This window comes from Staurois parvus, unplaced genomic scaffold (assembly GCF_062004578.1).
Source record: "Staurois parvus isolate SC_StPar_1 unplaced genomic scaffold, SC_StPar_1.0 ptg001108l, whole genome shotgun sequence".
Taxonomy (NCBI): Eukaryota; Metazoa; Chordata; class Amphibia; order Anura; family Ranidae; genus Staurois; species Staurois parvus.
Genome location: NW_028318904.1, coordinates 826,231 through 851,328, shown reverse-complemented (window position 1 = coordinate 851,328; position 25,098 = coordinate 826,231). Strand labels below are relative to the sequence as shown.

The 25,098-nt window shown below is 48.8% G+C and overlaps 1 protein-coding gene across 1 annotated transcript; it reads right to left on the bottom strand.

Moving 5' to 3' along the window:
- Positions 1–1,286: 1,286 nt before the first annotated feature.
- LOC149440240 (uncharacterized) lies at positions 1,287–25,098 on the bottom strand. The gene is made up of 7 exons (XM_089658879.1): positions 25,029–25,098; positions 23,483–23,617; positions 23,206–23,286; positions 17,650–17,931; positions 9,154–9,299; positions 3,275–3,387; positions 1,287–1,501 (listed from the first exon to the last, which is right to left on the bottom strand). The coding sequence occupies exons 1-7, from the start codon at positions 25,096–25,098 to the stop codon at positions 1,333–1,335; spliced, it is 996 nt and encodes a 331-aa protein (XP_089515005.1). The 3' UTR covers positions 1,287–1,332.

The window sequence follows — 25,098 nt, the reverse complement described above, 5'->3', positions numbered from 1 at the left end:
CTGAATGGAGTCCAGTGGAGGGATTAGTAGAAAGGGGTGGAGGACACTGAAGGAAGGTCAGTGGAGAGATTGGCAGAGAGGGGTGGAGGACACTGAATGGAGGCCAGTGAAGGGATTGCAGAGAGGGGTGGAGGACACTGAATGGATACCAGTGGAGGGATTGTCAGTGAGAGGTGGAGGACACTGAATGAAGGCTAGTGGAGGGATTGGCAGAGAGGGGTGGAGGACACGGAATAGAGGTCAGTGGAGGGATTGGCAGACAGGGGTGGAGGACACTAAATGGAGGCCAGTGGAGGGATTGGCAAAAAGGGGTGGAGGACAATGAATGGAGGCCAATGGAGGGATTTCAGAGAGAGGTGGAGGACACTGAATGGAGGCCAGTGGAGGGATTGGCAGAGAGGGGTGGAGGACACAGAATGGAGGCCAGTGGAGGGATTGGCAGAGAGGGGTGGAAGACACGGAATGGAGGCCAGTGGAGGGATTGGCAGAGAGGGGTGGAGGACACGGAATAGAGGCCAGTGGAGGGATTGGCAGAGAGGGGTGGAGGAAACTGAATGGAGGCCAGTGGAGGGATTGGCAGAAAGGGCTGCAGGACACTGAATGGAGGCCAGTGGAGGGATTGGCAGAGAGGGGGTGGTGGACACTGAACAGAGGCCAGTGGAAGGATTGGCAGAGAGGGGTGGAGGACACTGAATGGAGGCCAGTGGAGGGATTGGTAGAGAGGGGTGGAGGACACTGAATGGTTGGTAAGGTGGATGAGCCTGGCAGGAGCATTCATGATGAACTGGAGGGGGGATAGCCTATGTAAAGGTCATCCAATGAGGAGGGAGTTGCAGTAGTCCAGGTGAGAGATGACCAGGGAGGGAATCAGGATCTTTGTGGAGTCATTGGTTAGGAAGGGGCGTATTTTGGAGATGTTGTGGAGGTTGAGATGGCAAGTTTTGGACAGGGATTGGATGTGGGGCCCGAAGGAGAGGTCAGAGTCCAGGATTACAACTAGCACCCTGGCATGTGGGGACGGGTTGATCTTGATGGAGAAATCATGGGAGGAGGCACGGGGGGAGGGGTGTAGATTGGATAGGCTGAGTTTGAGGAAGTGGTGTGACACCCAGTCTGATATGCCAGTCAGTAAATTAGTGAAGTGTGAGGAGACTGATGGGGTGAGCTGGGGGGTAGATTTGGGTGTCATCAGCATAGAGATGGTGTTGGAGACCATGGGAGGGTATGAGCTGAACACGTTTCTGCTTCCTTCGGGTGTGAATTCATAATGTAGAGTTTCATTTTCTTACAACATATTATTGCTTTGCATCTTTTGATAATATTTTACCCATTTTAAGTTCTTTTTCTACAAGAATACTTTGCATCTTGCAGTACAAATCCTGGAATTTTCTCAGAGTCATAATTTCCTAACACAATGTCCTTTTCACAAATCCATTTGTTGGGTTTATGACACTCCTCAACCACATAATCTCCATTGCTGATCTTCCAGCACTCATACCTGCTCCGGTAGCTGTAAAAAAAGATAAATAAATAAATAAACAACAAAAAAAATGCATGTTATGGTGGAACTTAAACAGACACTCACCTGTCCCGGGGTCCAGCGATGTACTTACCTGAGCTGTCCCTTCCCCCCCATCTTCTGTCCTCGGCACCTCACCTGTGGGCACCCACCTGTGACTTCAGTGAGAACTTCCGCTTCCAATCGCCTAGGTGGAGCAGAAGTGGGAGCCAATACCTGTCCAAATCAGGTACCCCCCGCCCCCCCAGACAAAAGTGCCATTTGGGGTAGAAGAAGGGGGGGAGTCTTAAAGAGGAGCGTCCCCGTAATGATTTGTCTGCTGTAGCAGATTTCTCCAGAAGGTGGTTTATATTTTGGGCTCTGCTTCACTTAACCACTTGCCGAAAGACGGCTACAGCTTGGTCTCCAGATCTGGGAGGACATCCGTGGAGGTCCCTGGGGTGCACATCAGGTGAGCTCTGTGACCACTGTGTCCCTTGGAAGCAGCTGATCACAGATCATGGTAAAGGGCCCATCACTGCTGGTCACATGTAGACAGACTTACCGGTTATCTGCCTTTCCTTTCCTCTCATGCAGTCTTGGTGTGGGAAAGGAGAGCCGGCAAGTCTGACAGGGCATAGTGGGTGCATTGTTTACACTGAGTGCCGGATCATCATTGCAGCCCCATGAGTGCAGGTTATCAGTGTCCATCAGGGCCAACTATCAGTGCCACCTCATCAATGCCACCTCATCAGTGTGGCCTCATTCCTCCACTGACCTCCATCCCTCTCTACTAATCCCTCCACTGACCTCCATTCAGTGTCCTCCATCCCTCTCTGCCAATCCCTCCACTGGCCTCCATTCAGTGTCCATCCACCCCTCTCTGCCAATCCCTCCACTGGCCTCCATTCAGTGTCCTCCACCCCTCTTTGCCAATCCCTCCACTGGCCTCCATTCAGTGTCCTCCACCCCTCTCTGCCAATCCCTCCACTGGCCTCCATTCAGTGTCCTCCACCCCTCTTTGCCAATCCCTCCACTGGCCTCCATTTAGTGTCCTCCACCCCTCTCTGCCAATCCCTCCACTGGCCTCCATTCAGTATCCTTCACCCCTCTCTGCCAATCCCTGCACTTGCCTCCATTCAGTGTCCTCCACTAGCCTATATTCAGTGTCCTCCACCCCTCTGTACTGATGGGCACTGATATGAACTGATGGGCCCTGATGAGGCTGCACTGATGGGCACTGATGTGAACTGATGGATGGATGAATATAGGAAATAAAGGTCAGAGACTGCAGACCTAATAGAGAAAGTGAAGGTCAGAGACTGCAGACCTAATAGAGGAAACGAAGGTCAGAGACTGCAAACCTAATAATGGAAATGAAGGTCAGAGACTGCAGACCTAATAGAGAAAGTGAAGGTCAGAGACTGCAGACCTAATAGAGGAAACGAAGATCAGAGACTGCAAACCTAATAATGGAAGTGAAGGTAAGAGACTGCAGAACTAACAAAAGAAATGAAGGTCAGAGAGTGAGGACAGGATACATTGTTGGCTGGGGACAGACTGCAGAAGAAAATACGAAACTGGGAAGATATTACATGAGGCTAGGAGAGGTCAGTGCTATTACCCTAATCAATGTTTCCCCTATACTGTAGACTGCTGAGGTCCAAGGGCCACACATCATAAACGAAAGAGCCACATGTGGCCCTTGGAGCCGCAGTTTTGGCACCAGGGCTCCAGAGTATCAGGAGCAACTGTTACAGTAAGTTTTACACTTACCTTCCATAGCTGGATGGCCATCCCCACACTGCCTTACTCCAGCAACTCCAGGAATTCGTAATCCATTGTATCTCCTTCCCAAGCCAATAATCTCCTTTGATCGATAAGAAACTCTGAAATGATTCACTATTATCACACAACAACATTTCCAACCAATACATCCTCAGCTGGTATAAAGAAAGTGACTCGGCTTAGGAAACCAATCAGAAATGACTTTGTGCTGTGAGAACATAGATGTCAGGAAACATAATGTTGGCCCTCCAGAGAGCATTTCCATAGATTTCCAGTAATGTGAACCAAGCTGAGCCCCTACATTCAGAATCAGGAGGGCTGTGATCTGTGGGGGGAAACGTGGGGGTAGGAGGGATGTGGGGGGTGCAACTTGGGCAGAACACTCTTCTGTCTCAGAAGGTTGGCTGATGTAATCCTCAGAGCTAGAATGATGGCTCCTGTATGAATGAAGGATGCAAACAGGTTTCAGCCTTCATTCATAAATGAGTGTTTATAGGCAAAATATTGTCCTCTGATCTGCACATAATGCCAAGTTTAGAAAATATACAATTGTAAAAAAAAAAAAGAGTTTGTATTAAAGTGTTACTAAACCCCAGACCCCGCATTCACTATATCCGCTCTCCCCGGACCCCGCATTCACTATATCCGCTCTCCCCGGACCCCGCATTCACTATATCCGCTCTCCCCGGACCCCGCATTCACTATATCCGCTCTCCCCGGACCCCGCATTCACTATATCCGCTCTCCCCGGACCCCGCATTCGCTATATCCGCTCTCCCCGGACCCCGCATTCGCTATATCCGCTCTCCCCGGACCCCGCATTCGCTATATCCCCTCTCCCCGGACCCCGCATTCACTATATCCGCTCTCCCAGGACCCCGCATTCACTATATCCGCTCTCCCCGGACCCCGCATTCACTATATCCGTTCTCCCCGGACCCCGCATTCACTATATCCGCTCTCCCCGGACCCCGCATTCACTATATCCGCTCTCCCAGGACCCCGCATTCACTATATCCGCTCTCCCCGGACCCCGCATTCACTATATCCATTCTCCCCGGACCCCGCATTCACTATATCCGCTCTCCCCGGACCCCGCATTCACTATATCCGCTCTCCCCGGACTCCGCATTCACTATATCCACTCTCCCCAGACCCCGCATTCACTATATCCGCTCTCCCCGGACCCCGCATTCCCTATATCCGCTCTCCCCGGACACCGCATTCACTATATCCGCTCTCCCCGGACTGCGCATTCACTATATCCGCTCTCCCCGGACCCCGCATTCACTATATCCGCTCTCCCCGGACCCCGCATTCACTATATCCGCTCTCCCCGGACCCCGCATTCACTATATCCGCTCTCCCCGGACCCCGCATTCGCTATATCCGCTCTCCCCGGACCCCGCATTCGCTATATCCCCTCTCCCCGGACCCCGCATTCACTATATCCGCTCTCCCAGGACCCCGCATTCACTATATCCGCTCTCCCCGGACCCCGCATTCACTATATCCGTTCTCCCCGGACCCCGCATTCACTATATCCGCTCTCCCGGACCCCGCATTCACTATATCCGCTCTCCCAGGACCCCGCATTCACTATATCCGCTCTCCCCGGACCCCGCATTCACTATATCCATTCTCCCGGGACCCCGCATTCACTATATCCGCTCTCCCCGGACCCCGCATTCACTATATCCGCTCTCCCCGGACTCCGCATTCACTATATCCACTCTCCCCAGACCCCGCATTCACTATATCCGCTCTCCCCGGACCCCGCATTCCCTATATCCGCTCTCCCCGGACACCGCATTCACTATATCCGCTCTCCCCGGACTCCGCATTCACTATATCCGCTCTCCCCGGACCCCGCATTCACTATATCCGCTCTCCCCGGACCCCACATTCACTGTATCCGCTCTCCCCGGACCCCACATTCACTATATCCGCTCTCCCCAGACCCCGCATTCCCTATATCCGCTCTCCCCAGACCCCGCATTCACTATATCCGCTCTCCCCGGACCCCGCATTCACTATATCCGCTCTCCCTGGACTCCGCATTCACTATATTCGCTCTCCCCGGACCCCGCATTCCCTATATCCGCTCTCCCCGGACACCGCATTCACTATATCCGCTCTCCCCGGACCCCGCATTCACTATATCCGCTCTCCCCGGACCCCGCATTCACTATATCCGCTCTCCCCGGACCCCGCAATCACTATATCCGCTCTCCCCGGACCCTGCATTCCCTATATCCGCTCTCCCCGGACCCCGCATTCACTGTATCCGCTCTCCCCGGACCCCGCATTCACTATATCCGCTCTCCCCGGACCCCGCATTCCCTATATCCGCTCTCCCCGGACCCCGCATTCCCTATATCCGCTCTCCCCGGACCCCACATTCACTGTATCCGCTCTCCCCGGACCCCGCATTCACTATATCCGCTCTCCCTGAAACCTGCATTCACTATATCCGCTCTCCCCGGACCCCGCATTCACTATATCCGCTCTCCCCGGACCCCGCATTCACTATATCCGCTCTCCCCGGACCCCGCATTCGCTATATCCGCTCTCCCCGGACCCCGCATTCGCTATATCCGCTCTCCCCGGACCCCGCATTCACTATATCCGCTCTCCCCGGACCCCGCATTCACTATATCCGCTCTCCCCGGACCCCGCATTCGCTATATCCGCTCTCCCCGGACCCCACATTCACTATATCCGCTCTCCCCGGACCCCGCATTCGCTATATCCGCTCTCCCCGGACCCCGCATTCGCTATATCCGCTCTCCCCGGACCCCGCATTCACTATATCCGCTCTCCCCGGACCCCGCATTCACTATATCCGCTCTCCCCGGACCCCGCATTCACTATATCCGCTCTCCCCGGACCCCGCATTCACTATATCCGCTCTCCCCGGACCCTGCATTCACTATATCCGCTCTCCCCGGACACCGCATTCACTATCTCCGCTCTCCCCGGACCCCGCATTCACTATATCTGCTCTCCCCGGACCCCGCATTCACTATATCCGCTCTCCCCGGACCCTGCATTCACTATATCCGCTCTCCCCGGACCCCGCATTCACTATATCCGCTCTCCCCAGACCCCGCATTCACTATATCCGCTCTCCCCGGACCCCGCATTCACTATATCCGCTCTCCCCGGACCCCGCATTCACTGTATCCGCTCTCCCCGGACCCCGCATTCCCTATATCCGCTCTCCCCGGACCCCACATTCACTGTATCCGCTCTCCCCGGACCCCGCATTCACTATATCCGCTCTCCCTGAAACCTGCATTCACTATATCCGCTCTCCCCGGGCCCCGCATTCACTATATCCGCTCTCCCCGGACCCCGCATTCACTATATCCGCTCTCCCCGGACCCCGCATTCACTATATCCGCTCTCCCAGGACCCCGCATTCACTATATCCGCTCTCCCCGGACCCCGCATTCACTATATCCGCTCTCCCCGGACCCCGCATTCACTATATCCACTCTCCCCAGACCCCGCATTCACTATCTCCGCTCTCCCCGGACCCCGCATTCACTATATCCGCTCTCCCCGGACCCCGCATTCACTATATCCGCTCTCCCCGGACCCCGCATTCACTATATCCGCTCTCCCCGGACTCCGCATTCACTATATCCGCTCTCCCCGGACCCCGCATTCACTATATCCGCTCTCCCCGGACCCCGCATTCACTATATCCGCTCTCCCCGGACCCCGCATTCCCTATATCCGCTCTCCCCGGACCCCGCATTCACTATATCCGCTCTCCCCGAACCCCGCATTCACTATATCCGCTCTCCCCGGACCCCGCATTCACTATATCCACTCTCCCCGGACCCCGCATTCACTATATCCGCTCTCCCCAGACCCCGCATCCCCTATATCCGCTCTCCCCGGACCCCGCATTCACTATATCCGCTCTCCCAGGACCCCGCATTCACTATATCCGCTCTCCCCGGACCCCGCATTCACTATATCCGCTCTCCCCGGACCCCGCATTCACTATATCCGCTCTCCCCGGACCCCGCATTCACTATATCCGCTCTCCCCAGACCCCGCATTCATTATATTCATTCTCCCCGGACCCCGCATTCGCTATATCCACTCTCCCCGGACCCCGCATTCACTATATCCGCTCTCTCAGGACCTCGCATTCACTATATCCGCTCTCCCCGGACCCTGCATTCACTATATCCGCTCTCCCCAGACCCCGCATTCACTATATCCGCTCTCCCCGGACCCCGCATTCACTATATCCGCTCTCCCCGGACCCCGCATTCACTATATCCGCTCTCCCCGGACCCCGCATTCACTATATCCGCTCTCCCCGGACCCCGCATTCACTATATCCGCTCTCCCCGGACCCCGCATTCACTATATCCGCTCTCCCCGGACCCCGCATTCACTATATGCGCTCTCCCCGGACCCCGCATTCACTATATCCGCTCTCCCAGGACCCCGCATTCACTATATCTGGTCTCTCCCCGGACCCCGCATTCACTATATCCGCTCTCCCAGGACCCCGCATTCACTATATCTGGTCTCTCCCAGTACAAAACATGGAAATGATGTTATGTTAGTATATATAAACTGCTAAATCCCTTTTCTCATCAGCAGTATATAGCAGTCCTGTGACGTCTATAAGTGTCCGGCCGAGCACTGTTTTAAGCTTGTAGGAGGAGTTTTCATTCTCCCCTGACTGTCCTATGAGGCTGCATGACCCCTGACTCTGTCGGGACAGTGCTGATTGACCCTGCGTTCATCACATGCACCCTCCCCAAGAAAAAAAACTCTCTAGCAATATACACCAAACTGAGCATGTGCAGAGAGACTCCTAGAGCTGCCCGCACTGCCTGGGTTAAATGTTTGTTTTTGTTTAGGGGCTCAGAAAGCAAAGATATACTTACCTGATCTGCTGATCCTCCAAGTGCATGACCGGTCCCCACCGTTCCTCCCCCCCCACGCTAACGGTCTTATGAATGGGTTTGTTCCTGACGTCATCACGCCTATAGACCAGCTCCAGATGTAAGGACAGCAGGAACAGTCTACCACTGGACGTGGGGGGAGCGCGGTTTTCCGGAGGATCAGAGGAATGGGTAAGTTTCTCTGAGCCCCTGGAAAAAAAAAATCTGTCACTTAACCCATGCATTGCTGGCACAGTCCCACTGCATGGGAAAATAACAGTTTTGACTGGAGTTCTGCTTTATAAGGAGCCCCTGGTGGGACGAAATGAGAACAATCTGCAGTGAGATCACATACAACATACTTGACAAGGGGGTCTCCCCTAGAAAAACGTTTTTTTATTGCTCTCTGTAGTCACAATATTGCCACAATGACAGGAAATGGGGGGAAATCTCTTCAGCAGAGTCTGGACATCTGTAAAAATGTGACGTACACTTTAACCCTTCTTTATTATAACCAGGTTCAAATTCAAGGTCTGAAAACTTTATTTGAAGTATTGTGACCAACACAGTGTATACTGGTGGGTAAAGAGGAACTTCACTCGTCTTTTCCAAATACCGTAGCTGCTGACCTTTCAGAAAGACATACTAATGGGTCCAATAGGTCCCACACCTTCTCATGAGCACCCTTAGTCTTCACTGCTCTTGAGGTTCCTGTGGCAGCATCTTAGATTTGGGGACTGTCACTTCCTAATGACTCCCAGCTGGTTCTCCACTGGGCATGGGGTTGACCGGTCCTGTAGCCTCCTGGGACGTATGATGTTATCTCAGGAGGCTGTAGACACGGAAGGTCGGGTTCAAACATAATGGTTTTAGGGGGTCAGGAGTCAATTCTGATTTGTATTCTGCAGAACAACCGGAGGAAGTTGAATAATCAAACACATACTTTACCTTCAGAGTTTCATCCTGGCTTCGTACAGTGAGAAGGTTGGCAGACTTCAGAAGACATTGTCTTTCACTTTCAAACCAACTTCTCGGTTCGTCATTGATCAGTAAGCATTTCTTCTCAATCATAATCCAGTCTTCTGGGCAGAGATCTGGGATGGAAGAACAATAAATTGTGAATAGGTTTGTTACAGTTACACGGACGGAAAAGTAAAAGAACATCAGTGAGTTATTTTTAAGGTCTCGAATCCGGGGCTGGATAAACACGCAGGTTTACTTTGCCCAAAACAAATGGAAATACTCTCGGGTTCATCTACCTCCAACACCTCAACCTCAAACTGAACTCATAATGTTGAACCTACTCCTAACACTGAGCCCAACCCAATCCTAGCTGTGAAAGCCACAAAACGTACCCCAACACATATCCAACTAATGCCCAATGGTAACCTTCCTTTTCCCAAACACCTAACAGCTCTAAAAATGATTCCTTCAAGACTCAAGAAAGAAACGTGTCCCTCACTTAACCATTAACCATTCCCCAGATGGGAAACCCTCAGTGCCTCCTACCCCTTAGCTACCCTTAACCTATTTAACAGTAATATTTAACTCATTGGGCCAATACTTTACAATTGTTCTACATTGTTTTTGACTACAAGCTGTGCCAGATTAATTTTTGCAGTATGCGTTCTAAGGGTTTCCCCCCAGTTTCATCTGCCTGTCTGGGGCTCAGGTGTGGCCATAATTGCCAGTAGAAGATGGAGAAGACTGAAGAACCCTCACTGTCATTGCCAGGACCTGGTTCTGAACCCAGGACCTCTTCTATGTCTGGTAGTAGTTTTTCTTCTTAGACCTGGTACAGCCCCCTGTTTGATCCCTTAGACAACCTTGACCGGAGTTCTGCAAAGATATACTTACCGAATCCGCTGATCCTCCAAGTGCATGACCGGTCCCCTCCGTTCCTCCTTCCCCCTCACATACTAGCGGTCTTGTGAATGGGTTGTTCCTGACATCATCACGCCCATAGACCGGTTCCAGATGTAAGGACAGCAGGAACAGTCCACCACTGGACGTGGGGGGAAGCACAGTTTTTCGGAGGATCAGAGGAATGCGTAAGTAAAGCTTTTCTCTGAGCCCCTGGAAAAAATCTAGCACTTAACCCATGCAGTGATGGCATAGTTCCACTGCATGGGAAAATAAAAGTTTTGACCAGAGTTCTGCTTTATAAAGACCCCCTGGTGAGAAGAAATGAGGACAAAGTGCAGTAAGGTCACATACAACATTGAAAACTTGACAAGGGGTCTCGCCATAAAAAATGTTTTTTTATTGCTCTCTGTAGTCACAATGTCTCTGAGCCTGACCCCTGATTGTGACAAGCATAGACATATCATGGCTTTAGGCACCCCTGAATGATGTTGCCCTTTATGCTATCCGATTATTTTTATTATAAAACAATGCTAGAGAGCTGTATTAGAGGAAACATACTGTCCACGTTACACGCAAAGACATAACTGAGCTGTAAATAGAGCCAAAGAAGAGGAGAGAAAATCGGTTTCATGTTTGTTGAACAACCTCTTACTTTTCACTATTCCCTGCACCTCTTTCCCCTGCAGTTCTCTTGCCTGAATTTAACCATGAATACTCAGCGGTGACTAGAAGAATGAGCTAAAATGTAAAAAGTTACCACCTTTTGGGGATTAGGAGAATTGATGTTGATCTCTTTGATCTGTATTCCTTAGGCAGCAGTCCATGAGCACCATTATGGCACATACAGTGCTGCTGCTAACCTACCTTTGAAATACATATATATATATATATATATATATATATATATATCTCAAAGAAAACTACAAAAACCTTAACGTTGGGGAAATTTTATCTGCCTTGTTGTGTGCTCAGCAGGGAACTCAACTCTTCACAATAAAATATATAGACTCTGTCATAAAAATTGGCCAAAATGACCTGCCTGCTGAAGAGGAATTGTCCCCCAAAGTCTGCTGGGAAACCAACACTTCTGGGGGTTTGGATCTCTGGTGACTCACAGGCTCTCATTGGTTCCTCCTGCTGAAATTGTCCCCAAAAGTCTGCTGGAAAACCAACACTTCTGAGGGTGTGGATCTCTGGTGACTCCCAGGCTTTCATTGGTTTCTCTTGATGAAATTGTTCTCCAAAGTCTGCTGGAAAACCAACACTTCTGAGGGTGTGAATCTCTGGTGACTCCCAGGCTTTCATTGGTTTCTCTTGATGAAATTGTTCTCCAAAGTCTGCTGGAAAACCAACACTTCTGAGGGTGTGAATCTCTGGTGACTCCCAGGCTTTCATTGGTTTCTCTTGATGAAATTGTTCTCCAAAGTCTGCTGGAAAACCAACACTTCTGAGGGTGTGAATCTCTGGTGACTCCCAGGCTCTCATTGGTTTCTCTTGATGAAATTGTTCTCCAAAGTCTGTTGGAAAACCAACACTTCTGGGGTTGTGGTTCTCCGGTGACTCACAAAAGCTCCTACTGGTTCCTTCTAAAAAAATTGTCCCCCAGAATCTCCTGGAAAACCAACATTTCTGGAGGTGTGGATCTTTGGTGACTCCCCAAAGCTCTCACTGATTCCTCCTGTTGAAATTCTCCCCCAAACTCATCTGGGAAACCAACACCTCTGGAAGTATGGATCTACAGTGACTTTGCCCAAAGTTCTTACTGGCTCCTTGTACTTATATCAAAGTCACTACTGTCATGTACTGTCTCCTGTAATAACATGGGTGTTATCAAAAGGAGCCAGTGAGTGCTGTAGGGGTTCAGAAGATCAACACTGCTGGAATAGGTATAGGTTTCCCAGTAAGTTTTGGAAGACTATTCCACTTTAGAAGTTTAGTGTGTCGGCTTCACCTGTTAAAGTGCTATCCAATCTGAGAGTCAAAGTAAGTGGACTTAACGTGCTGAAGGTACCTTCTACAGGACCTCTGGGATATCAACTTTAGACTTTGAAGGTGTTTCCCTCTTCTTGTCTGTGGGGTCACAACTTCTTTAAAGCATGGCATGGGAGTAGACAAGGGTTAGATCCTCTGTTTTTCTTTCTTGAAGTCATGAAAATACAGGAGTACCAAACCAAATGGCAAAAGAGTTGAAATCAATTAATGATTCATTGTATGATTGCATAGAACATCTAACACATTTTGCGGGCAAAACCACTTATACTCTTCATCAGGGCTACGAGGTGATTGTAGCCGCATTAGTGCATTTGCGACAGAAACAATTGAGTACTGACGTGATACTTTTTTTATTTGCACTAACACACAATTTTGAGGACAAGCTTTTGGGGTATGTCCCCTTCTTCAAGGTCCAGGTAGTACTCTGGAGTACTGCCTGGACCTTGAAGAAGGGGACATACCCCAAAAGCTTGTCCTCAAAATTGTATGTTAGTGCAAATAAAAAAAGTATCACGTCAGTATTCAATTGTTTCCATCAGGGCTACAAAATCATAAGTATAAAAGTTATTTAGAAGAATGATGAACCTAATTTATTGGTTGGATCAAGTAGCTTTTGCTGCAGAGTCCCAACATTTATGTTTGTGTAACACCCTCCTAGTCAGCTAGGTCAAACTCCAATTGTTAGCAAGGGAGTCTGAGTAGCAGTCTGGGTATGACAGCTAGCAGGGGTCAAATTATGGTCAGAGCTGAGAGGCTCTGCAGACCAGCTCTCTGGAATTTTCCTCTGCTCTAGAGCTTTGATAAAGGTCTAGAAGAAGTGGGTGGATCTGAGGATTGACTAGTCTGTACTCTTGGAGGATCCTGGCCAATCCTCAACAGGAAGCTTGACAACCTTTAAGAGTAATGGAGCCTGCTCAGCAGCAGGGAGGTTTCAGGTGGAAGTTGGAGATGAAGAAGTGAATCTGGAGAGCAGGAGCCTGGGAGAGAGCCCGGATGGAGAAGGGCTCACCTACAGGCAGTGGATCTGGAAATGAGGAAAGCTCAGACCTTCACCACCCTCTAAAATGAGAACCACCTGTGAGGCAGGGAAGGAGCGGCACCAGCTAAAAGGCCTGGTAGCAGCCACCAACCCATCAGCAGCAAAGGAGAAGGACCGAGTGAGTAGACCTGCACCCCCTGGTCCAGAAAGGGAAGGAGGCACTCTAGGAAGCTGGATTAGTCTACCACTCACAACTGTTTCACTGTCTACATGGCAGACACCGGATCCCATGTTCAGAGATTCACTCAAAACAGCTGGATAGGGAAAATATAGGATCTGGGGTGGTACTACAGGAAATGCTGGCAAGCTCTCCAGAAAAAACTGTTTTTCTGTAATCATTTGTACATAGTTCATGAATTTGTCCTCAGTTTCTAAGTTCCATTGGGCATCCCATATACCCCTTACCCTATCCAAGGGGGGAGTGCTACATTTGCAACACAGTATAGCAGCTTTTCCATTGTTTTATGGATCCTATTACTATTAGATGTATGTCACATCAGCTATTTTAGTATTTTTATGGACAATATTGGTTTTATGATACCTGACAATTGTTTTTGTTTGTTCTTATACATTTCTATTTTAGCTTTTTTTTTCAATCTATTCACTTTTGGATTAATAACTGCTCTTACCCATATGGAAGAAAAATATATTTGAAATATATTTTAAAAATATTCTTCCCAAATATATTGACATATATTTGAGATGCTACAATTTTGGCCGTATTCAATATATTTCAATAAATATATATATATATATATACTGCATGCTGAAATGTGTTTTTGTTACAAAATGTATTTTTAAAAATATTTTCATATATTTCAAATATACTGTATGTCTTTAAAAATAAAAATTTAAAATTCTGGAATGCATTTAGAAATATATGTAAAATTATATGTTAAAATTACTTTTTTATATGTTAAAAAAACTGAAGAATATATTTTAAAAAAATATTTAAAAAAATGTTTTCATATGTCTTGTATTATATAAAAAACGCATTTCAACGTGCAATATATATATATATATATATATATATATTTAGATAGGAGCCAATTAACCTACCAGCATGTCTTTTGGAGTGTGGGAGGAAACTGGAGTACCCCACACAGGCACAGGTAGATCACGCAAACTCCAGACAGGTAGTGCCGTGGTTGGGATTCAAACCAATGACCCTAGAAACGCCAGGGGGAAGTGCTTACCATTTAGCCACTGTGCTACCCATGGTGGGCCAAGTTCCCAACCAAGGACCAAGGATTACAAACACGTTTAAAGCTGAAATCCGGAAATTGGAACAGAGCTGCCGTGATTGGGAATGCCAGCAACACTCCGGCAAGGGAGAGCTGGTACCCTTAGCAACAGGAGAAAGCCTGTTTGCAGAATGGAGGCACTGCAGCAGAGATCTGACTCAAGTTTGGAGGGAAGATGTTTGTGCAAAAGTGTCTGTTGTCACCCCTGGCAATCGAAAAATTTTCTTAGCCTGTGGGGGGTGACAGAGCACGAGAAACCAGTGGATTCATGCTATGGCTGCTTATGCGATGTAGTCAGCCCACAGAAGAGGGCAGAATATCCAACATTATGAAACTGGTCTGCTTGTGCCCCTGGGCTTGCAGGGGGTGTTGGAGAATCCAAGAAATCTGCAATGTTGCCCCATGTCCAAGTGGGGGCATTAGCTTGTAAGGGTGCAGCAGAGAACAGACAACGCCTTCAATTGAAGCCTTCACCACCGGTCAAATGGAATGGTAAGACTGTTGTTGTTACAAATGTGAGAGGCTGGTTATGGGGACTAATCCCTGTGAAGTGGGAGTAAGTCCGGTCAAAAACGTTGCTTCTAGTGAAGAAAGAGACTTGCTGCAATATAATACCCTGTGGGGTAGCAAAGCACGGTGTCAAGCTGAATCCCCTTTTTTGTGATAAACAGTCCAAACTCTTCATTCCAATATAACCACCAACATGAACACTGCACCACCATGATGGCAAATTGGAGGCTTAGCAGATCCTTGTCCTTGAAAACCAGGACACCCAAGCTCTCCTGTCCTGTCCAAGCTCTCCAGTCTCCATTCACCACATGGAGACAGGAGACTGGTGCTGTGGCTGAGGCGTCCATTCCTGATATCAAATATCCACAATACAAGTATCTGGCAACTCGGAAAGCTTCTTAATGGAAACCTAGTCTTCTGGCTTCCTCACTCGTTTTAGATATTTCTTGCACCCTGCTTTGTCCACCTGTCCTCCACCGCCCTGTCCTTTTTTTTTTTTGGTTGTTGTTGGACAATAGTTTCAGATTTTTTTGTAGATCTAGCAGGCAGGATTTCAATTGAAGCTTTCACCATCGGTCAAATGGAATGGTAAGACTGTTGTTACAAATGTGAGAGGCTGGTTATGAGGACTAATCCCTGTGAAGTGGGAGTAAGTCCAGTCAAAAACTCCGCTTCTAGTGAAGAAAGAGACTTGCTGCAATATAATACCCTGTGGGGTAGCAAAGCACGGTGTCAAGCTGAATCCCCTTTTTTGTAATAAACAGTCCAAACTCTTTGTTCCAATAAAACCACCAACGTGAACACTGCACCACCATGATGGCAAATTGGAGGCTTAGCAGATCCTTGTCCTTGAAAACCAGGACACCCAAGCCCAACTCTCCTGTCCTGTCCAAGCTCTCCAGTCTCCATTCACCACATGGAGACAGGAGACTGGTGCTGTGGCTGAGGCGTCCATTCCTGATATCAAATATCCACAATACAAGTATTCGGCAACTCGGAAAGCTTCTTAATGGAAACCCAGTCTTTTGGCTTCCTCACTCGTTTTAGATATTTCTTGCGTCCTCTGCTTTGTCCACCTGTCCTCCACCGTCTTGTCTTTTTTTTCTTGGTGGTTGCTGGACAATAGTTTCTGAGTTTTTTGTAGATCTAGCAGGGAGGATTTCTTCTCTGGAAAAAACTCAGCCCCCCGAGATGCTAATCATTTTTGCACTTGAACTTTTGGTATTGGTTCACCATTGAGCACTTTATTCACTGTTCACAATCGGTTTTCAATGTATTGTTTGTACATATTATGCATATTATTTTATTTCTCACTTTAGCGCAACACTAGAGATTATTTGAATTTGATATTTAGAGAGGATATCCCCTTAGTGTGTTTTTGCTGCTTTCAACACAATCTAATTTTAGCACTTGCATGGTTTTTGATTGTATTTATTTACGATGTCAAGCTGAACCTGCAGCAAGATTGAGGATTGTTAAGGACTTGTTTCCACGCAGTGCCCTTTGTAGCAGAGAGGGAAGGGTTAAAGTCAAATATGATGGCATGGTGCTTACAGTACAAGTTACTCTAAAAATAAAAGGCAATGCAGCCTGCTAATAGAGAAGAGAGACAGCAGCACCACTCTAAGTGTAGACGGTTACAGTCAGGCAGATTTAATGGTAAAATTGCACTCACATAGGTAGGTAACAGATAGGCATGCCAAGTAATGGAGGTCCGGTGGGAGCATCAGGTCCTTTGGTCATGCTCTGGGTCATGCTCTGTAAGGGATATTCTTCCCCCTGACCTCCAATGTAAGGGGCATTCTTCCCACTGACCACCAATGTAAGGGACATTCTTCCCACTGACCCCCCAATGTAAGGGACATTCTTCCCACTGACCACCAATGTAAGGGACATTCTTCCCACTGACCTCCAATGTAAGGGGCATTTTTCCCACTGACCACCAATGTAAGGGACATTCTTCCCACTGACCACCAATGTAAGGGATATTCTTCCCACTGACCACCAATGTAAGGGACATTCTTCCCACTGACCCCCAATGTAAGGGACATTCTTCCCACTGACCCCCAATGTAAGGGACATTCTTCCCACTGACCCCCAATGTAAGGAGCATTTTCCCACTGACGACCAATGTAAGGGACATTCTTCTCACTGACCTCCAATTTAAGGGACATTCTTCCCACTGACCCCCAATGTAAGGAGCATTTTCCCACTGACGACCAATGTAAAATGTATTTTTCCCACTGATCACCAATGTATAGGGTATTTTCCCCACTAACCACCAATGTAAGGGATGTTCTTCCCACTGATCACCAATGTAAAGGGTATTTTTCCCACTAATCACCAGAGTAAAGGGTATTTTTCCCACTAATCTCCAATGTAAAGAGTATTTTTCCCACTGATCACCAATGTAAAGGATATTTTTCTTTCCCTTTGTCCCCTAATAATTGCTTCTGGAAGGGTTCTGTAGGACCTCAGAATTACTTTAGCGGTTCCTCCGGGGTAAAAAGGATGCCAAAGGCTGTCTTACACTATTCTTATAGTAGAAAGTTGCCCATACAACATACAATCTAATGTGCAATCTCCTTTATATACTGTGTACCAAAACTACGCAATGTGAGGACTTTCTTGAACAACTCAATTTGTTTCCAATTAGACAGTCCCTTGTACCACATCAATCGTCATAGATCTAAAGGAGATTGTACAATACGATTGTGACATGTGTGGTCATATGTTGCACCCATGTTGTGAATGTGCAGCCCTTGTTCTCATTGGGGGTCCTAGAGGAAATACCTTGCTCCATCTTGGTGACTCTAAGCCTGGTTTCATTCAGCGATCTCTCTGTAAGTTGCTGATCCTTAATGGCCTGTTGGTTCTGTATTTGCAGAGTGTGGAAAGAAGCATTCAGAGTGTTCCTACCCTGGACTAGCTGCTCCAGGTTCTTCTGTGTGGTCTCCAGGTCATTCTTGGTGGAGGTTAACAGGTCCTTTTCACTCTGTAGCCTCTGTGAGAGACTTTCATTCATCTCTACAAATTGCTTAGACAGTTGCTGTAATTCCCAAGATTCGGACATGTCTGCAGATGAAGAAGGACAAACCGTGTCATTCAACTGGACTTGTATAATGCCAAAGACGTTTCTTACCACTTCTTCAGTTCCAATTATTTTTTTGGACTGTGTGTTACACATCATGGGGGTTCCTTGGGCACTGAAGTCTTTTTGACTTCCAACACCCACTGGAAGATAAATGGGGGGCTATTAAGTCTGTAACATTGGGTCAATATGGTAAAAACATATACAGAGTCTAAAGACCAAGAACACAATTATCTATAGAAGGCTTTGGAAGTTCATGACAGACAGGGCCTTCTTTAGAACATCCATGCAAAAATACTGGACCATCGAACAAAGGGGAGAAGCAAAACATGCAGACAGGGCCGGAGCTACCACTAGGCGGCACAGCCATCATGGCCCTTGGTTCCCTTACTCTCCACCACGGTCAGACATAGGGGGGTGCTGGGATGGGCTACGCCCCCCCCCCAGATTGTGCCCCTCCAGGCTAGTCTGTCCATAGACGCTGTGCCTGGCCGCTGAGTGCCTTCCCCCACTCCTACACTCATGGCTGGGACAATTGGAGGGCAGCTTAGAGCAGTGAAGCCTGCAAAGGAGGAATGACAGGAGAGAGCCGGGAGGAGCAGGCTGTGCTCTCCTCTCCTGTCAGTGGAACTATCCTCCATGAAGCAGATGACAGAGGATTGCTCTCACACACTCTCGGAATGTTCAATGTTTGATTCATTCCCTGGCTCCCTGATGCCGAGAGATGAGCGGTCATTGGAGGAGATAGGGGGCGGGGTAATCAAATTGTGTAAAGCCTCTACACAATGAAATGAGGGGGAAGAGGCCTCTGGCACACACCCCCTCCCAATCACAGCCTGCCTCTAGCACACACCCCCTCCCAATCACAGCCTGCCTCTAGCACACACCCCCTCCTAATCACAGCCTGCCTCTAGCACACACCCCCTCCCAATCACAGCCTGCCTCTAGCACACACCCCCTGCCAATCACAGTCTGCCTCCGGCACACATTCTCCCAATCACAGCCTGCCTCCGGCACCCCCCCCAATCACAGCCTGCCTCCGGCACACCCCCCCCTCCCAATCACAGCCTCCCTCTGACACACATCCTCGCAATCACAGCCTGCCTCCGGCACACACCCCCTCCCAATCCCAATCTGCCTCTGGCACACACCCCCTCCCAATCACAGCCTGCCTCTGGTACACACTCTCCTGCCAATCACAGCCTGCCTCTTGAACATGCCCCCTCCCATGCACAGCCTGCCTCTGGCACACACTCCCCACCAACCACAGCCTGCCTCTGGCACACACTCCCTCCCAACCACAGCCTGCCTCTGGCACACACTCCCTCCCAACCACAGCCTGCCTCTGGCACACACTCTCTCCCAACCACAGCCTGCCTCCGGCACACCCCCCTCCCAATCACAGCCTCCCTCTGACACACATGCTCGCAATCACAGCCTGCCTCTGGCACACCCCCCCCTCCCAATCACAATCTGCCTCTGGCACACATCCCCTCCCAATCACAGCCTGCCTCTGGCACACACTCTCCTGCCAATCACAGCCTGCCTCCTGAACATGCCCCCTCCCATGCACAGCCTGCCTCTGGCACACACCCCCTGCCAACCACAGCCTGCCTCTAGTACACACTCCCTGCCAACCACAGCCTGCCTCTGGCACACACCCCCTCCCAATCACAGCCTGTCTCTGGCACACACCTCTCCCAATCACAGCCTGCCTCTGGCACACACCCCCTCCCAATCACAACCTGCCTCTGGCACACACACCCTCCTAATCACAGCCTGCCTCCGGCACACACCCCCTCCCAATCACAGCCTGCCTCTTGCACACACTCTCCTGCCAATCACAGCCTGCCTCTTGAACATGCCCCCTCCCATGCACAGCCTGCCTTTGGCACACACCATCTGCCAACCACAGCCTGCCTTTGACACACATCCCCTCCTAATCACAGCCTGACTCTTGAACATGCCCCTTCCCATTCACAGCCTGCCTCTGGCACACACCCCTTGCCAACCACAGCCTGCCTCTGGTACACACCCCCTCCTAATCACAGCCTGCCTCTGGTACACACCCCCTCCTAATCACAGCCTGCCTCTGGCACACACTATCCTGCCAATCACAGCCTGCCTCTTGTACACACCCCTGGCCAATCATACCCTGTCCCTTGAACATGTCCCTGCTCCTCAGGCTTTACAGACTATGGAATACAGGGACACGGAGTGTCTGCACAGTGTCCTGTAACCCCTCCACTAAGACATGCATAGTCACATGAATATTTTACCTTGTAAGAAAGGATAGAAAGATAATTTCTGAAAGTAAGGAAAAGCAGTTATGGTGCTGGCATAGTTATTACTGTATTAGAAAATGTCTATAACATTGGATGTTCACAATTACATTAAATTTCACTTTATGCACCATAGAGGGAACTTCCACATTGATGCACCATAGAGGGAACTTCCACATTGATGCACCATAGAGGGAACTTCCACATTGATGCACCATAGAAGGAACTTCCACATTGATGCACCATAGAGGGAACTTCCACATTGATGCACCATAGAGGGAACTTCCACATTGATGCACCATAGAAGGAACTTCCACATTGATGCACCATAGAGGGAACTTCCACATTGATGCACCATAGAAGGAACTTCCACATTGATGCACCATAGAAGGAACTTCCACATTGATGCACCATAGAAGGAACTTCCACATTGATGCACCATAGAGGGAACTTCCACATTAATGCACCATAGAAGGAACTTCCACATTGATGCACCATAGAAGGAACTTCCACATTGATGCACCATAGAGGGAACTTCCACATTGATGCACCATAGAAGGAACTTCCACATTGATGCACCATAGAGGGAACTTCCACATTGATGCACCATAGAGGGAACTTCCACATTGATGCACCATAGAAGGAACTTCCACATTGATGCACCATAGAGGGAACTTCCACATTGATGCACCATAGAAGGAACTTCCACATTGATGCACCATAGAAGGAACTTACACATTGATGCACCATAGAAGGAACTTCCACATTGATGCACCATAGAGGGAACTTCCACATTGATGCACCATAGAGGGAACTTCCACATTGATGCACCATAGAGGGAACTTCCACATTGATGCACCATAGAAGGAAATTCCACATTGATGCACCATAGAAGGAACTTCCACATTGATGTATGGTAGAAGGAACTTCCATATTGATGCACCATAGAAGGAAATCCCACCTTATTGCACCCTAGAGGGATTTTCTCACGGTGAATAAAAGATGACCTGCTGGTCCGGTAATTCATCTTTAAATAATTTTCTCTGCATTGGATAAAAAGCATGGACCAACTTTTTATAAAATTCTATTGCTAGTTGTACTAATATTGCCTGTGAGCTCTGCCCCTTCTTGCAGGGCCACCACTAGAAATCAGTCTACCTGACACCCCAACCAGGGCTGCCTCATGGGGGCAAACTGGGGCTCCGAGGCCCACAGGGGGAAGGACAGCCCTTACGTGGCATGGAAAGGGAGCAGCGTGCCAACAAAACATGGACGAGACTACAAAGTGTGGCGTACAAAATGTGCCGTGGTGAAAAATGGGTGTGGCTACAAAGCAGTCCACATTGGGTCTGAGCCTACTCACAGCACATGCTGCACACATTTCACATTGTGCCCTTACACACAAAATACTACTAGTACTGTGCTGACAAAACCATGCCTGAGTCCACAACCAGTACCAAACTGACACAACCAAAAACCTGAAGGTGCCACAAGGATACCCATATAAGAAGACTGGGCTGTAAAAGAATACCACGTGTTGTTAGCTCTGCGTTGGCTTATATTGTCCCATATACCTGCTCCTACTACTGCGCACTTTGGTTCCTCTCGCTGACTCATACATCTCTGCAAGACATAGGATCTGGCAGAAGGAACCACAGTACATGGCAAGGAGAGCAGGTATTCCACACACATGGAAGTGAAGAAATACCTACATTGGCTACAGATAATAGGCAGCTTCTGGCATGTTGGGCCCCCTATTGACCTAATGGGGCCTAGGCCTTGGATGGGAGTGGCCTTGGACCCTATCAGTGGCCTTGCCTTCATGTTACTGGAATTTTGGTTGTTCCTCATGCAATCCCAGTCGTACCACCCCCTCTATTAAGAGTGCACATGTTTAGAGTGCCAGCATCATCACCACTCCTGTTTATGTCTTCCAGACAGTGTTGAGCTCACACCCTCCTTCCCTCACGATTAGCAGTGACGGTGCTACCAGAGACAAGCGCTGTCAATCACACCTAATTATCTACCAGCCTTCTACTGAGCAACGTGGTCGAATGGGAGAGGAAGGTTCACTGTCCACCATGCCAGCTCAGAAACCTCAGCAACTATCAAAATGGGACAAAGTGCAACAAGGGGACTGTTGTAGCAGAAGATGTTTTTGGTAGGACCTCTTCTTTAATTGACACATTGCAATAGCTTGAAGAACACAGAATGATGTCTCAGGACATCCAGAAGACCCAGAAATAGGTAATTCCGAGAGTGGGTAAGAATGAGGAGAAATCCCACTGCAGATGGATGTGTGTTGTATGAAGAGGACACCCTAAGCCAGTCTTTCTCAACCTTTTTATTTTTTTTACTGCAGAGGAACCCTTGAATTCTTGCAAAAAAAAAAACAATTTATTGGTGGTCATTGGGAAAAAATGCCCCCTGCCTTGGTGGCTAGTAGGAAGTATGCCCCCCTTACAGTAGAGGTCAGAATGCCTCTCTTATAGGCAGCTAAACACATTTTTGGGTTCATTCAGATGGCTCTGCGAAGTGGAGTTGACCTCTTTGCAGCGGATGGAGAGGGGGGCCATGAAGCCCTACACTCAGTGTGCCATCAGTATTTCAGGTCAGCCATGTGGGTGCCATATAATGAGAGGTCAATCAGCCAAAGTTCAGGGAACCCATAGCAACCTTTGTTGAATCCCTATTGTGCCACTGAACCCTGGTTGGGAATGGCTGTTCTAAGATCTTTTCCTGAGAGGTCCTGGATGATTATGAGTGTCTGTCCATGATGTCTATCAGACAAATAAGAAACAAAACACTTTAATGATGACTTATCCTTTAAACCACGAGGGCTTAAAACATTTTTCAGAACTGCAGACTCTATATAAAAGTCTATATAGGAAATCAGATCATGACAACATGGAACAGCAAACCTGTCAAGTGTGAAAGCCCCATTAAAATGGCGTCTAGGCAATAGTAAAAACTTACATTTCACCGACATTCCGATGGTGGTGGCAAAAAGCAGAAGAACCAGTAGGAGAGAAGGGAAGAGAAGAGACATTGCAAATTCTGGGGGAGAATGGATAGGGATATGTTACAGCATTCTCATCATAATATGTCAAACGTATCAATCACTAGGCTTTATTTCTTGTGGATTTTTTTTTCTAAGCAGTTTTTTATTCCTAGCAGGAAAATCTAGTTTTATGTCTGATTTACTAAAGCTTCCTAGAGAGGATCATAATAGAAATGTAGCATCATGTCTTACTTGATAGGAGCCGATGTTTTCTTTTATTAGCTGGATTATCAGACGGATCCGGGTGATCTCTAAATCTGGATGGCGTCAGAGTCTCCACATTCTCGTACATTATGTCCCCATGGTCACTACCATTGTCCTCATCCTCTATAATAGAAGAGAACCACTTTACATTGGTCCCAGACACACATCGTTATTATATATTTATATAGCTCTGACATATACCGCAGAGCTGTACAGAGATCACTGAGCTAGTCTCATCAGTCTCTGTACAGAGGAGCTTACACTCTAATGTCCCCTCCCCCACAGTCTCATCAGTCTCTGTACAGAGGAGCTTACACTCAAATGTCCCATCCCCAATAGTCCCATCCAGGGGCAGACTGACAACTCATGAGGCCCCCGGGCAATAGGGGATCATGGGGCCCCTGTGTCCTTGCCCAAACTCAAAAAATTCTATGAAAAAGGTACCAGGGGCATCTCATGGGGCCCCCTACTGACCCCGGGCCCTCGGGCAGTGCCCGAGTTTCCAAATGGTCAGTCCGCCCCTGGTCACATCAGTCTCTGTACCAGGGGAGCTTACACTCTAATGTCCCCTCCCCCACAGTCCCATCAGTCTCTGTACCAGGGGAGCTTACACTCTAATGTCCCCTCCTCCACAGTCACATCAGTCCCTGTACCAGAGGAGCTTACAATCTAATGTCCCCTCCTCCACAATCACATCAGTCTCTGTACCAGGGGAGCTTACACTCAAATGTCCCCTCCACCACAGTCACATCCAGGGGTGGACTGACAACTCATGGGGCCCCCGGGCAATAGGGGATCATGGGGCCCCTGTGTCCTTGCCCAAACTCAAAAAATTCTATGAAAAAGGTACCAGGGGCATCTCATGGGGCCCCCTACTGACCCCGGGCCCTCGGGCAGTGCCCGAGTTTCCAAATGGTCAGTCCGCCCCTGGTCACATCAGTCTCTGTACAAGGGGAACTTACACTCTAATGTCCCCTCCTCCACAGTCACATGAGTCTCTGTACCAGAGGAGCTTACAATCTAATGTCCCCTCCCCCACAGTCCCATCAGTCTCTGTACCAGAGGAGCTTACAATCTAATGTCCCCTCCCCCACAGTCCCATCAGTCTCTGTACCAGGGGAGCTTACACTCAAATGTCCCCACCACCACAGTCACATCCAGGGGCGGACTGACAACTCATGGGGACCCCGAGCAATAGGGGATCATGGGGCCCCTGTGTCCTTGCCCAAACTCAAAAAATTCTATGAAAAAGGTACCAGGGGCATCTCATGGGGCCCCCTACTGACCCCGGGCCCTCGGGCAGTGCCCGAGTTTCCAAATGGTCAGTCCGCCCCTGGTCACATCAGTCTCTGTACAAGGGGAGCTTACACTCTAATGTCCCCTCCTCCACAGTCACATCAGTCTCTGTACCAGAGGAGCTTACAATCTAATGTCCCCACCACATGGGTACCTGTTTATACAATGACTGAGTCACATCTGTAGAGGAGGATCATCTAATAGGAGGTCATAAGGAATAATCACTAGGTCTTCTTACCTCTGTAATCGGTCTCATTCATCACAATGTCCTCAAATTTCAGGTCGGCGTAGGTGACAGCGTCGGTCAT

Excerpts from the sequence above, each read along its gene's own strand:
- LOC149440240 (XM_089658879.1), bottom strand. The coding sequence starts at position 25,098 with ATGACCGACGCTGTCACCTACGCCGACCTGAAATTTGAGGACATTGTG. Across the intron at positions 23,618-25,028 it reads GAATGAGACCGATTACAGAG|AGGATGAGGACAATGGTAGT; the intron begins GTAAGAAGACCT and ends CTTCTATTATAG. Across the intron at positions 3,388-9,153 it reads GCCAGGATGAAACTCTGAAG|AGTTTCTTATCGATCAAAGG; the intron begins GTAAAGTATGTG and ends GAATCATTTCAG.